Source organism: Oryctolagus cuniculus, chromosome 20 (genome assembly GCF_964237555.1).
Source record: "Oryctolagus cuniculus chromosome 20, mOryCun1.1, whole genome shotgun sequence".
NCBI lineage: Eukaryota > Metazoa > Chordata > Mammalia > Lagomorpha > Leporidae > Oryctolagus > Oryctolagus cuniculus.
The window spans coordinates 22,038,227-22,053,941 of record NC_091451.1 but is presented as its reverse complement, the minus strand read 5'-3'; the positions used below and the strand labels follow the sequence as shown (position 1 = coordinate 22,053,941).

At 58.6% G+C, this 15,715-nt stretch overlaps 1 protein-coding gene and 1 pseudogene across 4 annotated transcripts in view; both read right to left on the bottom strand.

The window, feature by feature from the left end:
• Nucleotides 1–351: 351 nt before the first annotated feature.
• The window catches only part of IFT43 (intraflagellar transport 43), a 92,688-nt gene continuing 77,324 nt past the window's right edge, over nucleotides 352–15,715 (bottom strand). For 2 of the 4 annotated variants that reach the window (XM_008272014.4, XM_008272015.4), the window contains 4 exons: nucleotides 8,087–8,159; nucleotides 7,773–7,848; nucleotides 7,347–7,409; nucleotides 6,899–7,192 (listed from right to left, as the gene is read on the bottom strand). In XM_008272014.4, the coding sequence (XP_008270236.2) occupies nucleotides 7,073–7,192; nucleotides 7,347–7,409; nucleotides 7,773–7,848; nucleotides 8,087–8,159 (332 nt within the window). In that variant the 3' untranslated portion in view covers nucleotides 6,899–7,072. Of the gene's footprint in view, nucleotides 4,393–6,898; nucleotides 7,193–7,346; nucleotides 7,410–7,772; nucleotides 7,849–8,086; nucleotides 8,160–15,715 lie in introns of those variants that run through there. The other 2 variants (XM_051826002.2, XM_051826001.2) reach the window with 2 other exon arrangements.
• LOC127484636 (histone deacetylase 1 pseudogene) lies at nucleotides 976–2,746 on the bottom strand (annotated as a pseudogene).

The window sequence follows — 15,715 nt, the reverse complement described above, 5'->3', positions numbered from 1 at the left end:
TTGCAGTGGGCTTTCTCGTCGGATCTGGAGCCCACCGCCAAAGGCACTTGGGACTCCCCGACCCCTATCCCAGATAGGATAAAGGGGCTGAGAAGCTTCCCTTCCCCATCTGTGTTTCCAAACAGATGCCGTCCCCATCACCTAGAAATGAGGAGCGCCGATGTCCCTCCCCAGTAGGGGCCAGCCAGAACGGCCCCGCCCTCCCAGCCTTCCCTCCCATCGCTCCTGCCGCAATGGGTTTCGGGGTGGAAACAGCAGGTGCCTCTGGGAGCCTATGAGAAGTGTGATTCCTTCCTCACCTTCATTCTGTCCTCTAAGGAGGGACTGGCAAATTTGGCGGAGGGCTGGGAGGGTATAGAAAGGTCCCATTTTATTAAAAAGAGTCTCACAAAGATGAAGATAGAATCTCACAAAGGAAGCAGGACAGCCTGCCAACCTCCAGCGGCAGAACTGGGGAAAGGCCGGGGGCAGGCAGCATGAGTCTCTGGGCTCACCTGAGGCTGGGGGGGGGGGTGGGGTACGACAGCAGACCCAACCTACAACTGGCTACTGTTACCTCAGGAGCCAGAGACGAACAGGAAGTCCCTGAGGACCCAGAATGTTCCACAGGGGGCACCTTTCCGTATCCGCTAAGCAGACACCCGGGCACTGCAGGATGTGGTCTCGTGGCTACAGAAAGGCGTCCCTTCTACCCACACCTGGTACCCTTCCTGGTTTAAAATCAAGGACCCGGGAGGGACAGCTGGAAGGCACAGTGTTTACCCAGCTCGGCTATCCTGGCCTCGGGGGTATTTCTATGTTATGTATTTCCATGTAAGAGATAGGAAATCTAGAATCTGAGGGGCTGAGGAGGGACGTGGGAAAGCTGGCCAGGTCTGCTCGGGCCGACGCGGCCTCTCTGACCCCTCTGCTGGCTCCTCCTCCTCGGTTTTCTCCTCTCCTGGGACTTCCGTCTTCTCCTCGCCATCTTTCTCCTTTTCAGTTTCGGTCTCGACTCTCTAGGCTTTCTTGAGGTTGGAAGAGCTTGTGAGCCCGCCCCCTCCCTCATCATCGGAGGGGTTAAACTCCTCCTCACAGGCCTCTCGTCTGTCCGAGGAGCAGACAGAGTGGCGGAGAGCGCTTGTCAGGGTCCCCTTGGTCCTCATCACCGCTTTCCCCAGGAATGGCCGCGCTGGGAGCCCAGGCGCGTGGGGCAGTGTTCTCAGGATCTCCGACAGCCGCTGCTGGATCCTTCCCAGGTACTCGTTAGTCTCGGCGGAAGGACTGGCGTGAAGCTGGAAATCTGGCCCAAGTATTCGACGCAGTCCCCATCTGCAAGTTCACTAGGGACCTCTGCGTCCAGGGCCAACGCCATTTCGTACGTCCAGCACCGGGCCACACGTCAGATGGAGTGACCGCCTCCTCTAGCATCGGCACAGGCAGGCTGAAGGCCGTGACAAAGTCCACACTCTTGGCCGGCCCTCTGATGGTCAGGTCGGAGCAACCCAGCCGATCCGCAGACAGGCGCCTGAGCCACACTGCACCACCACCGCGCGAGGCTGGAGCAGCTCCGCTACTCTGCACGAGACCGGCTTGAAAACGGCCTCATGGGACTCGCGGTCAGTGCCATCTCGGAGCGGACAGTTATCAGAGTAATACCTGCCCTTGCCAGCCCCAGTATCCCGTAGGTGCCCAGTTCCTGGGGTGTGCTCTCCGTCCTCACGGCCCCATCTGTGGTATACTGGGCCGCGTCCATGCCGGCGCCGTGATGAGCATTGACGTCAAAACGCAGCACTTTCTGGCGACACTTCAGCAGGATAATCAAGACAATTTCACCGTCGGCACAGAAGCCGCGTGCCTCGGACTTCTCTGCAGGGTGCAGATGCCCCGCCCAATTCACAGCCCATCCGTCCATCAGTCTGCTGCTTATTAAGTCTCACAGCACTTGCTCCAGCGCCACCGGCCGTCAGACACTGCACGGTCCTCACCAAGGCTGGCTCGCTGCATCTGCTGGCCGCACCCGGACACGTTACCTGGACAAAAGGAGCGCAGGAACTTCCTCGGACGTCACGGCGGTGCTCGCTCAGCTCCTCAGCAGTGGCTCTGCGAGGGCGGCACATGTCCATCCCCCGGTAGAGACCGCAGGGGAGCAGCAAGTGCGGATGCGCTGAGGCGTCCTCGGATGGCCTTGTCCGTAGCAGTGACTTCCAACGTCCCCGTCGTAGTCATAACAGACGTTCCTCCCCGTGCCCTCAGTCTGCGCCAGCTCACTTGCCTTCTATCCCTCCTGTCGGTCAGTCGGTCCACTCTCCCACCCACAGCTCCACACAGCGAAAAATGTTTTTTAAAAGATTACTTATCTGACCGGCAGAGTGAGGGAGAGAGAGGGAGAGGTCTTCCATCCCCTGGTTCACTCCCCAAATGGCCACAATGGCTAGAGCTGGGCTACGCCAAAGCCAGGAGCCAGGAACTCCATCCAGGTCTCCCACATGGGTGGCAGGGACCCAACTGGGTCATCTCTACTGCTTTCCCAGAAGCACCAGCAGGGAGCTGGATCAGAAGTAGAGCAGATGGGACTCGAACCAGTGCTCTGATATGGGATGCTGGTGTCGCAGGTGGTGGCTTAGCCTGCTGTGCCACAACACTGGCCCCAGCCAACTTCTGTATGGGGGCAGATGGTGAATACCTTAGGCTTTGCTGGCCAGACGGTCTCTGTGGTGACTAAGTTCTGCCACTGCAGTGCACAGGCAGCCACAGACACAGTCATCCAACGGACAAGGCTGTGCTCCAGCAAAACCGTGGAAACAAACGGTGGCTGAACTGGGCCCACGGCTGTCGTTTGCCAAACCCTGCTCTAAGCACACCCAGCGCCCCTGCTGTCCCCTGGTGGACGTAGACAGCCCCCCGGCCACTCCACCGCCCTCTCAGCTGCACTTGGCCACGGATCACACGGTCTCCTCTCACGCCTCTGCTAGCTTGTGAGCTTCTTGGGGTCAAGGTCACGCCCTGTTTGACCTTAAACTCTTGGACTCTGCATGGAACCTCATGGAAATGCAAATACCCAGCCTGACCCCAAAGGGGCTTCCAGGTTAGTGGGGCACACAGACAGCCAAATAAGGTTCGCAAACCAGAGGTAAAACAACAGGAAGAAGGAAGGCAGCGAGAAAGTGGGAGGATGTGCCTCCTGCAAAGTCAGTAGCAACCTCTGGAAAAAGCAAAGGGGACGACAAAAATCGAGTAATTCATTAAGCTACCCTACAGCACTGGAAAACAACAAACAAAACCAATGCTCTGCGGAGTCTGGCGGCTCCTTAAAAGTTAAGCATAAACACACAGTAAGACTCTGCCAGTCTCAGGAAATTGACCTAGGAGAGGTGAACGCATCTGTCCAAACGGACAGCACAGAAGTCTGCAGCAGCCCCGAACTGGAAACAGCCCAGAGGTCCACCCGCCAGCTGGGGAAGAGGTAAGCAAGACATGGTGGCCACAGAGCCAGACAGTGCAGTGCCTGGCGGTAGGAAGACTGACTGGAAAATGGTAATAACACGCGGGGGCTGGGGCAGGGCTGGGGCTGGGGCGGGGCTGGGGCAGGGCTGGGGCTGGGGCAGGGCTGGGTGCAGCAGGTTCCGCTGCAGCTCTCCATGTTGGAATGCTGGTTCCGGTCCCAGCTCTGCCTCCCATCCAGCTCTCTGCTAATGTCCCTGGGAAGGCAGCGAGTGGTGGCTCAAGTACTTCAGCTCCTGCCACCCTTGTGGGAGGCCAGGACGGAGTTTCAGGCCCCTTGGCTTTGGCCTGACCCATTTGGGGAGTAAGCCAGCAGACGAAGATTCTCTCTCTCTCTGTTTTTCAAATAAACAACCCCAAAATAATCTTTACAAAAGAATGGTATAACGTGGATAAACCCTGAAAACACAGGAGTGCTTACGGCCAGACTGAAAAACCTTAACAAACGAGTTCATTTCCATAAAATGTGCAGAAACTGCAAACACATGCGGGCAGGAACCAGAGCAGTGGTCGCGGGGCAGGCAGCAGGGATCCCCCGCAGGGACCGTATTGGGCCGCTGCGCACTGCTCCCTAGGGTCTCTAACATCAGGGAATGCACACTTGAGTTCCACGGTCTGCAGATTCTGCCCCAATAAAATGTCCCACGTGAAACAAAACCTAGTGTCCAATCTTCTGGTTCACTCCCCAAATATCTACAACAGCCAGGCCAAAGCCGGAGCCCAGAGCTCCATCCAGGTCTCCATGTGGACGGCAGGGACCCAAGGATGTGGGCCATCATCTGCTGCCTTCCAGAACGTGCACTGGTAGGAAGCTGGATCCGAAGCAGAGGAGCCAGGATTAGAACTAGGCTCTCTGACACAGGAACAGCTGGTGCTGCCGGGGTGGTGGCTTGACCCCAGTGCCAACGCCTGTGGGGAAATTAGGCACACGAGGTAATTCAAAGATGGCGCTAAAAGGAAGTAAGGTGGCGGGATCCAATGTTGTTTACCACTGAAGCTAACTGGCCACGCAACATCAGGGGAAGTGACGACAACTGATGAAGAGTGTATAGACACATGGCTGGTCCTGTAAAAAATCGCCTGGTAAAATGACCTTTTAAGTGATTGGTTGGTCCTTATGCCCTGTCCCAATGACTCCGCAGTTTTGTGCTTTAAAAGGCTCTGTTACGCGCGAAATAAACGGCTCCCCGCTGTGTCTGATTGTCTCCGGGTTCCCGAGGCTGGGAAACGGGCGAGCGGCCCACTTACCTTTCCTTGGGCCCAGTCCATCTTCATACGGGTGGACTAAGACCCCACAAATGCCCAGCCCTGGCCCAGGCAGTTCTGCTTTGTCCATCTGCCCCTCCAGCTCTGCAGGGCCAAGAACAGAGCCCGGCACGTGGCAGGTGCAGGGACATTCCACAGAGGAATGAAGTACCCATCGGAGCCCAGCCTGTGAACAGCCATCTCTGCCGCCACCACCCAATGCCAGAGACCAGCCGGGACCGCCCAAGCCTGCAGAGCTGTGAGGCAACCTAGGAGGAACTGGTGAGGAACCGGTCAAGGACCACAGGAAGGAGGCAGTGGCACCGAGATTTCGCAGAAAAGCACACGGCTGGTGCCTGTGGCTGCCCATCTCGGTCCTGACCTCTTGGGCCATCTTAGGAGGCTCTGACTTCTGGGTGATGTCACTTGGGAAGGTTTCCTAGAGCCAGGTGAGAAGTAGGTAGACAAAGATTCTGGAACAATGTCTTATTCCCCAGGCACTCAAAGCTTGACAGGGCACAATCAGGGCGCAGGACAGGTGACAGGAGACTGGCACACGTGGTCCGAGCCTGACGGGTCCAGGCCTCGCTGGCTCAGCTTCAGGTCCACGGGGCCTCTCGTGCTCGGCCTTGGTCACAGACACCCTCTGCTCTGCCGTTACCCTGGAGTCAGGGGCGGACGCCTGGTCTAGGGTTGGGGGTGGGGCAGTTATGTCAGGAACTTCCCCAAGCCGAAGGCGGCAGAGGTGCAGACGAAAGCCCAGGTGGAGTCGGGAAAGCTGGTTCTGAACCCTGGCTCTGCTGCTCGGTAGCTGGATAATCATGGCCAACCTCTTAACTCCTCCAAGCCTCAGTTTACTCGTCTATAGAATGGGGGTGACCACAGCGTCTTCTTCCCTGGGTGGCTGCGAGCTAGACCATTCCTGCGTGCTGAGCTCAGTACTGTCTTCCAGAGAGAGCTCGGCAGGTGTCAGACCACGGTGCCGTTGTTGTTGTAAAATACAGAGCGGAAGGCAGGCACCCCCTAGCCACCTGCTCAGGCTGGCTGGAGACCTCCAAGGTTATCAGAATCCTGAGGCAGTTGAATTTGCCAGTAATTAAGGGGCTAGAAATACAGTCTTTCTCCTCTGGGTTTCAGGAGGATGGGGGCTCAAGGAAAACCAGCCCAAATGAGACTTCTCTGTGGCCACAGGAATTACTCTACAGAGGGGCTATCTGGGCTGCACGTGTGACTCTGGGAGAGGAGGGAACGGGACCCCAAAGCCGTGAAATCCCCCAGTTTATAATTAACAGACACGCACTCGCTCTGCCTGCCGCCTGGCTCACCGGGGAGGGGCACCGCAGTCACAGAAAAATAACCCCCCAGTGGGTTTTTGATGTGCGGAGACTCTTTGTTTTTCTGAATTTTAATGAAGTGCTTTCCAGTCAGGAGGAGAGAAGCACTCTGCGCTCCCCGTGGCCGTCCGTGGCCGAGGAGTGGCCTCCTTGAGCGGCCACAGGCCTGATGCAAAGGGAAAGGTCCCTGGCCTCGGACGAGCCGACTCAGGGAGAAAGAGAGAAAAACAAAAACAGAAGCCGTCTCTGCATGGGGAGAGGCGTGGGCTCCGCTCCTGCTCTCGGTGCAATCTGGGGGCCGGTGGTGATGGTGCCTGGGGGAGCAGTGGCAGCTGCATGGCTGCAAGGCTGAGCTCCTGAGAACCCGTGAGGACAGGAGGCCACACCCCCCGAGGGAAGGCCTCTGGGGAAGTCTCTGCAGCTGCCCCGCTTCCCACAGAGCCAGCAACAAGGCCCTGGACGCTGCGGCAGGAGGGCGCCAGGGCATGGGTGCAGGCAGAGGTGGGGAAGGGCCGGCTCTGATGAGGCTTCACGGCACACACTTCTTGAAACGGGAAGAAGGCGGCAGCACGGCGAGGGTCATGGTCAGAAAGGCAACTTCCAGGCCCTCCCAGGACCCCCGCAGGCAGCTGTGGGCAGCTGCAGCCTCTCTCCGCCCTCCTCCAGGTGCTGGGGCCTCCTGAGCCATGCACACTGCCAGCAGGTGCACCTGTTCTCCCCTCCTGGATCTACTTTCCCCCGATGCTGGGGCAGCAACATGTCGTGCTCAGAGCTGCCATCAAACTGCTCCCAAGTCGCACCCTCCCAAGAGGATGCTGCAAAGGATCAGAGGATGCTGCCACAGAACAGCCATTTATTGCAACTGAGAGATCCAGTGGGGTCTACTGAAAATAAATATTTTTGTTACAAAATATTCCATATAAAAACCCTAAGCTGCTTGCAAGCTCCTTTAGTTTTTCAGCGTACTGCATTTTGGTTATTTTGTTTCAAATCCAAAGCAGAGGCCTGGGTCAGGTGAGCCTGGCCCCGCCCGCAGGCTCCTCCTTCTCCACCTGCAGCAGCTCCCACTCGGTAAGGAGCTCCGAGGACACCTCGGTGTACAGGTGGTCCCAGTCCCAGCCGACGTCATCCTGCCAACAGGGTGTCCCCGAGTAAGGCCAGGCCAACCTTTTCCCCACGCTGTGGCCAGCGTCCACCCTGATCCGCGCGCGTGGGCAGGCCCGGGGCAGCCTGGGAGGCAGCGGCTCTGGGCTGGGAGGGAAGGAGCCGCGGCGGCTACCGTACCTCGCGGACCTCGTGCTCGGGCGAGAGCACTTTGCTGAGGAGCTTCAGGTCGATCTCGCCGTCCTGCGAACGTGAGGGCAGTGAGGAGCCGGGCTGGGCCGCGGGGGCTGGGCCAGCCAGGCAGAGCCAGCTTGTGTGGCAGCCCCTTCCCCGCCCCTAACACACGGAGAGCGGCAGGAATGCCTTCCTAACAGAGTCAGAACCCCAGGGGGCCACGCGGCCGCTGGGGAATGGGCGGGGCTGTGCCATCAGCTGCCACGTGGCTGGCCACGGTCTCAGCCACGGCAGCAACTCAGATGCAGATGGTCAGGGATGCTGGGTGACACCCGTGGACGGGGCCTCCTGCACGGGTTCTGCTGCCAGGCAGCCCCTGGGGTCCCTGGTGGGTGCTGCTGGGACCCCACCCCTCCAGGTGAGCCCACTCACCAAGTTCTGGAAGGCCGAGTACTTCATGAGGTCATTGTCCAGGTCGCGGTAGGTCATCACCCGGTTTACCTGGATGCTGAAGGAAAGACAGAGTGTGAGGAGGCCCTGGAGGCCAGACCGGCTCGGACTGGACCGGTCCCAGGGCCTGGTAGGCAGCCAGAGACGACCAGAGCAGGAACAAAACACTGGGACACGGCAGGAGCCCTGGCATGGCCGATGCCCATCACAGGGCGGCGGGGGCAGGGGCAGCCCAGGGAGGGGACTGAGTCACACATTTCCCATTTCTTGTCAACTTCGTACCCGCTCTGACGTACCTGGGAGGAGCTGCCACCTGCAGAACAAAGTCTTCTTCCTGGACTTCTTCCAGATCTGGGATAACCGGGGTGTCTGCAATGAGAGTGGTGTTGATGCGTGTGCGGCGTGCATGGGGCTCGGGCCGCCTCTTCCTTCTGCTACGCCCACCAACATCTGGCCCAGTCGGCTGGAGGCGGGGGTGCACTGGGCCCTGGGACACAGTCTCAGGCCTCCAGGGGTTCTCAGCCCAGGGCTGTGGTTCTGAACCGGGGTGTGCAGAACTGAGGGTGGGACTTCCATGACTGCTGGAGCCCAGGCCTGACCCCAGGGTGGGGCTCAGCGATCTGCATCTGTATTTCTCCCTAAGATCTTATTTTTATTTTTACTTTTCATTTTATCTGAAAGGCAGATAGGGCCAGCACTGTGGCGTATTAGGCTAAGCCTCTGCCTGCAGAGCTGGCATCCCATGTGGGTGCCAGTTCCTGTCCCAACTGCTCTTTTCCCAATCCAACTCCCTGCTAATGGCCTGGGAAAGCAGCAGAAAATGGGCAAGTCCTTGGGCCCCTGCACCCACATGGGAGACCTGAAAGAAGCTCCTGGCTCCTGGCTTCCGATCAGCTCAGCTCTAGCCATTGTGGCCATTTGGGGAATGAACCAGCGGATGAAAGATCTCTCTCTCTCTCTGTCTCTCCTTCTCTCTGTTTGTAACTCTGCCTCTCAAATAAATAAATCTTTAAAAAAAAATGACAGGCAGAGAGAGAGAGAGAGAGAGACAGAGAAATCTTCCATCTTCTGGTTCATGTCCCAAATGCCTGTAACAGCCAGGACTGGGCCAGGTCAAAGTCAGGAGGACAAAACCCACGTCTCCTATGTGGGTGGCAGGGACCCAAGTACTTAAGCCATCACCACTGCCTCCCAGGGTGCACACTGACAGGAAGCTGGAATCAAGAGCAGGGCTGGGACTTGAACCAGGTGCTCCAACATGGGACGTGGGCTTCCTAAGCAGAGTGTCCTAACCAATATGCCAAACACCTGTCCCAATTTCCCTAAGACTTCTTGGGTGATGCGTCAAGTTAGGAGCTCTTGGAGTGGATCAATGTAAAGAAACGAGAAGAGAGCCCAGGCAGCACTTGGGGAGGGGCTTGTGATGCTCAAGCCAGAGCCAGGGGGTCCGAGGACGCCCAGTGTCACCGAGTGAGCGTCGCCACGAGTGCCACTTGCTCACGGAGCGGAGCTACGGCTGCCAGTGCCCTCTGCTAGCACGTCTAGGTCATTCTCCACCTGACACCATAACCTGGCTCCCCGGCCTCGCAGCGCGGCCAGGGTCCGCACTTGCCAGGCCTAATAAGGGGCGTAAGTAACGCCAGTGCCGAAGACGCCCCTCCTCCTGCCGGCTCTCTGAGGCTCTCCTTCCCTGCGCTCCTCAGACAGGGTTACAGACACCGGAGAAGGCAGCGGGCCGTTTCTTTCATCAGCCTGACAAAACCAGGAAATCTCACACCACCGAGCTGTGGCTCCCGGCTGAAGGTCCCCAAATTGTGCCTCTCCTCGTGGGGACAATCTAACACCTGGAGAAACACTTTGTTCTCCAAACTGGTATCACTGGCGGGGGGGGGGGGGTTGTTTTAAGCCAAAGTTTAAAGAAAAAAGAGCGAGTGAGTGAGAGAGAGAGAGAGAGGGAGGGAGGGAGGGAGGGAGAGCGAGAGAGATGGGGCAGGGGAAGAGGCCAAGTGGGGCCAGGCCATCCTGGAATCCCCAAGTCAGCTGCACTCACAGAAAGAAGGGAAAATCCGGGAGGAAACCCCCTCCCCCCCCCCCCCCCGCTTCCACTGAACTCAGTTCCGCTTCTAGAAGAAGCACCGAGCGGCTCCCAGAACGGCCAGGCAGCCCCTCGCCGCTCCCAGGCCGCGCACTGCTCTCGCCCAGCCAGGCTGGCACTCATCACGGTCAGCCCCACGCTGGGAGCTGCAGATCTCTGCGACCACTGCCGACCACAGAGCCGCAGATGCACCTGGAAAACGAGACACAGAGACAGCAGAAAACAGAGAGAGAGGGAAGAAGAACGTGGCCGAGAGGGGACATACAGAGAGACACCCCCAGCACCCCGGAACGCTGAGCCCACCTGACAGGTTCCCGCCTCTATGAAGGCACTGCCTGCGAGGGGCTCAGACTACATTCCTCCACCCCTGCTGCAGAGCTGGAGGTGGGATTTGCAAAGATTCTGTCTCCCACGTAACACAAAGTTAGCTGGCTTTGTCACTCCTGCTCGACTGGCTGATAGAGTCCTTTGTGCGGGCTGCTGACAACACCGTGCCCTGAGCCCAGGGCCAGCCAGGCTCCCAGGCCCTGCAGAGGGACGGGGGTGGGGGTGGGGGGCTGGCTGTGCCACACGCCATCGGCACGGTGACAGTTGCGGAGCCAGCCAGTGAGCTGCTCCCGGCTTTTCTCAGTGTGGAGTGCAGCCTGAGATGAATATTCAGAAGTTGCTAAGGAAATGCCCCATGCTGAGTTCCGGGCTCAGGACGGGGGTCCTTGCAAACTCCCCTTTCCCTCCACAACTTTAGCATTTGGGTCCTGTCAACCCTGCCCAGCCTCTCCCTGCACTTCTGCCCGACGGCCCCTCTCGCCCCCACGGGCTTCCTTCTCGGTCCCTGTGCCCCTCCTCCAAATGTGCACAAAAGAGTGCGGGGCAGGCCCATCTGTGACAGATCAGAGGTCAGCTCGGGCCCTGGCAAAGGGGCTGCTCAGAGCGGCACTGGTGGGGCTGGCCACACAGTGGGACTTCTCTCTAATTGGAAGCCTGGTGGCCGGCAGGACCCGGTGAACCGCCTGAGTGGGACGGCGCCAGCGATGACAGCCAGGCCAAGGCAAGCTGGAACGTGGCGGTGCGGTGACAGCTTGCGCCATCGCAGCAGAGGCAGCCCGTCCAACTCCCGGCTCGCACTGGAACAGGTGGCCGGGGAGCCGGATTGGGGCAAACTTCAAAGAACTTCACGATTCCAGTTTCTGACGCACAGTCACAGACAAGGGCTTGCTTGTGTGGACAGAGTAGGTTTTGGGGAATTTTTTCTGCTTTTCTTTTTCTCCTGGCCTCCTCCCCATCCTCTCCCTTTCACATATACCACAGGAGTAAGGCTAGGAAAAAGAAAACGGGCCTGAGAAAGCCGCCTCCTCCCCCGGGACCTACAGGCAGCCCCGCGGTGTGTGATGCGGACTGGGGGCCGGTCTGATGGCTACCGCGCAAGGCTCAGGACAGGGAAGAGGGATCCGGGGTCAGCTCCGGTCCGGCTGGAAAGCTTCCACCATCTTCGAAAATCCGACCGCGAGGTTCGCTTGCCTCCCCTCGCCCTCCTCTGCGATCACTCAGAAAATCGCTAAGGACAGCAGGGTGAGGCAGCTCAGCCGGCGTCGCGCCCAGGCTCTGCCATACCCCCCGTGTGACTGATCCTCTCCGTGCCTCGGCCTCTCCATCTGTGAGATGGGGCACGTGATCACGGCTGCTTGAAGCACACAATGCAATCATCCACACGAAACAAAGCGCGAGCCCTGTGCCCCGGTGCACAGAAAATACTCGTGAACTCTTCTCATTTGCTTCACCGAGACTGCAATACGAGCAGAGAGAGGAATGGCGGGGCTCTCACCTTCACTCTCCCATTCGGTCCTGCCCAGGGATCAGCATTGCTCAGAGGCAACATGGGAGCTAAGCGAGGGCAAGCAGGTGTTGCCAGGTGAAACCCATCGAAGATGGCCAGAGCTCGGCCTCCAACTCCACCCAGCGTGGCTGCAGCCCTGTGCCCCTCCCCCCTCCCCCCACGCTGCCTTCCCAACGTGACCGCCTTTAAGGATGATCCTCGACATAACCGCCTCCCTGTGGGACACCTGCTACTCTGTCTGTGACTGTGTTCTCTGGGGCCCGTCCCCCACCGTTTGTTCCCTGCCTTCCTAAAGGGCACAGTGCAGGCCCATCCAAGCACCCCAGAAACGCTATCCCACCCCAAGGAGAAGGAGGTGGCTGGGCCCCCTGGATAGCCCCGTAAGAGGGGAAGGTGCAGGCAGCACAGCAGTGAGCTGCCAGTGTCCTGGGCACCGGTGTCCTCACTTCTGCCCCCCCCCATCCTCCGTGCCAACTGTCTCGCAGGCTCCGCAAGCTGGGCCCTGGCAGCCACGCCTGGAGGGTGAAGGGGGCTCCACGTGTCTGCTAGTTCGCTCATTCCTTCACTCACCCATCCAAGGACGCCTGACTGAGCTCCTTCTGAGACAAAGACGCCGTGGCAGGTGATGCAAACCCCAGCGACAAACCAAACACACGTGGCCCAAATCGCCACGGTGCATCAGGCTGCTGGGGACTTGCACGCAAATCACCAGGCTGCTTCCCAGTGAGAGCATGCACCGGAAAGCAGATGAACCCGACTCCGTGGCGGAACACAACAGGGAGACCCGACTGCTTCACCCTCCGGGAGCAAAAGGGACAGCAAGTGTGGGAACAAATGCATATGCTACAGAGGACGGTAAAATGAGAGCCAGGCCTACCATGTGTGAGACCTAGTCGTCTCCCTAGAGGTGATCATGGCTGGCGATGTCTTATGGATGGAGTGGAAAGAACTGACCTGGAGTGTGCATGGCACACGTGGTGTGGGAAGACACCTGCACACGGCATCGCTCTCAGGTGCACCTTGGTCCACAGCTCATTCTAAGTCAGCACCCAGTGCTCTAAGGCACGGGTGTCCCACCAAGCACTTAATCCAGCCCAGAGAGGACCCCACTCAGAGTGTAGGGCACAGGGTAAGGCACTGGGGCGGGGCACAGAACAGCTGCGAGGCGCAGACGGGGCAGGATTTGGCCAGGTGGGCGACAGCAAAGACACCTGGAGGTGAGAAGTCACTTGCCATGCCACAGCAGGCCAGTGTGCCTGGGGTGCAGAGCCCAGGGAGTGCCCAGTGCTGGGCGAGGACGGGCCTGCATGAATCAGCCGTCTGCTCTACGCCAGGCCCCTTCAGGGGAAATCCAAGACAGACGGAGCAAGGCACCATGGCAGAGGGAAACTCCGGACACAGGAAGTAGCAATAAATCAGGAGGCGATGGCCCACGCACGCCCTTGTTGGTGAATCACCTCTGGATGGGACTGGCAGGGCTGAGAGCTTCCCACAGCCCCCGGGTGCACGGCGCCACCTTGTGGCAGCACGTGAAATCTGCCCCGAGACGGTGGCCAGCTGAAGCAGAGACGCAGCCGCCACCCAGGGACTGGCCACGGAAAGGCTGGCCGGAGAGGAACCAAATCTGGATACCGTGCAAACCCGAAGGGCACACGCCGAAGAGCCACGCTGGTTTCCGCCTTGTTCCTCAAGCTGCCAGGTGGGAGGTGTTCCCAAGAACCACCGAGTGAGACCTTTGGACACGTCCTGGATCTGATGACGTCACACACAGCCAAGGCCTCGCCTCGCTGAGAGCGATGGACCTGAGCCATGGGAACAAAGTTACGGAGGAGGAGTGCTTCACCCTGGCCTCTTCGCCCGTCTGCCTCCCATTCCGGAAGCACCCGATAGAGGCTCGTCCGTGCACAGCAACAGCAGGAAGCACTCGTGGCCAAAAGAGAGATCACCAAATGGGAAACTCATTTTGACATGAGCACTCCCAGTAGCCGCCACCCAAGATCGGTCCAACAAACCAAATGCCAGGTGAGGCCATGGATGTAAATACATGGCGCCTACGGAAGCACTGGAAACCTGCAGCTACACCAAGCCATCAGTGACGACCCATTTCACAGACGCCCTGAGATGCTGCATCGCACGCACACGAGCCCGGGAACCACCTGGCAAAGCCCCAGAGGGCCGCCGTTCGGCCCCGCTGCCTGGCAGTGAAATGCCTGTCTGCCTCCTTCCAGTGCAGCTGGCCCCAAGCCTCTGGGATGCATCTGTGACAGCCTGCACCCAGACCCAGTGTTCCTGGCTTCTTGGGGGACCGCCAGAACAGGAAGTGCTCTCTTAGACTGGACAGGGCGATGAGGACACACTGAACCCCACCAGACCCTTCACCTGCATCACAACAAACCCAGGTGCTGCCAGGAGACATCAAAGGTGGTACCCCAGACTGGCCCTGGGTCCCCTCCAAGCAGGGACTCCAACCCCCACCGCCAGTCCCTTTAGCTCTGTGCTGATTTTCTTGGTCGGTTTCTATGGAGTCGTAAGCACCCCAGCAGCTTCTCACTTTGATAAATGACACAAAGAGTTGGCTCCCCTTCCCGGGTTCCCCAGGGAGTTTGCTGATGACACCCCCACTCCCCAGCTTCTGACCTCCTGGAAGCAAATGCCTGCTTCTTTCCCACCAGTCCTCTGGCTACTGAGCTGGTAGGTACCCATATCCACGATTCACAGCCAAGTTTAACAAACCCTCCACACGGAAGGGATCTGGACACGCCACTGCAGGAGCCCCAGCCCCACCCCCACCCCCGCCGCAGGAGCCGTCTAGACAAACCCCGAATTCTGTGCCCCAAGACCACAGAGCTCGTAAGCGGGAGACACAACCACAGCCGTGTTTTCGGGAGCTGGCAACTTTAAACCACAGAGCATTATCATTTTTTTTTTTCTCTGCAGCTGCAAAACTTTGTTTTACTGAATGCTGTTACCTTCTGCATCACGTATGGGGAATTTTAAACAGGCAAATGGAAGAAGGTCTGATTGAAGATGAAGTTAAGTGAAAGAAATTGGTCTCATTTAGCACATGACAGGATTCATCTGTGTTCCCAAGTCCACTGAGGTGGCATCATGGGCGTTTCATATTCATGAGCTGCTGCGACACTGTGTCCCCTCATTTACAAAGAGCCGTGTTCAGCAAATTCTGTCCCCGTGGACACCCCGTGCATTTCATGGTCTTGTCAGAGAGACATCAAACGCTCTGGTAACCAAATACCAGAAAATGGCTTTAATTAGTGGATCTCAATCGTATAAATAATTTTTTTTCCAAGTGAAAAAAAAATGGAGAATTAAAAAAAAAAGGAAAAGAAAAGGGGAAAGCAGTAGGCAACAGGCTTCAAACACCCGGAGGAACAAGGGGAAGAGGTGGCCTCAGAGGGGCTCCCGGGCGGCCCCCTGCATTCCCCCCATCAGGGGCCGCGGGGCACAGACCCGTCTCGGGGGCCCTGGCAGGTCCGCTCTATGAAGACTTCTGACCCTGGTGACTTCAGCTGATTAAAGCTGGGTCCATCCTTGGCTCGTTATGGACAGGTGAGGAGAGACTGAGGGTGGCCAGAAAGCCACACTGCAGAAGCCAAGAGACGTGGCTGACCGCACGTGAAAGGCGGGGCCCAGAGAGTGGGTCTCTGAGGAAGGGGCTGCCTGGGGGGTGGGGGGGTGGCGCAGGCCGAGGGCGGTGAGCCCTGGCCCTTTTGTTGAATGCCTCCCTGCGTCCGCCCGGAGCTGAACCTCAGCCAGCGCTGCCGGGGACAAAGCCCACAGACCTTCCGAGAGGAAGAAGACGGGACAGTGGTTCGCCCTGGGCCCTCGAGATGCGACAACGCTCTCGGCTGGCCATGGTCGGAGAGGAAGGTGCAAGCCAGCTTTGGTTCAGGCCCCAGCCCGGACGTGCCGTGGACAGAGGGTACTCGGCTCCTGATCCACTGACCTCACTGCCATGCCCACAGGGGGGAGGTGAGC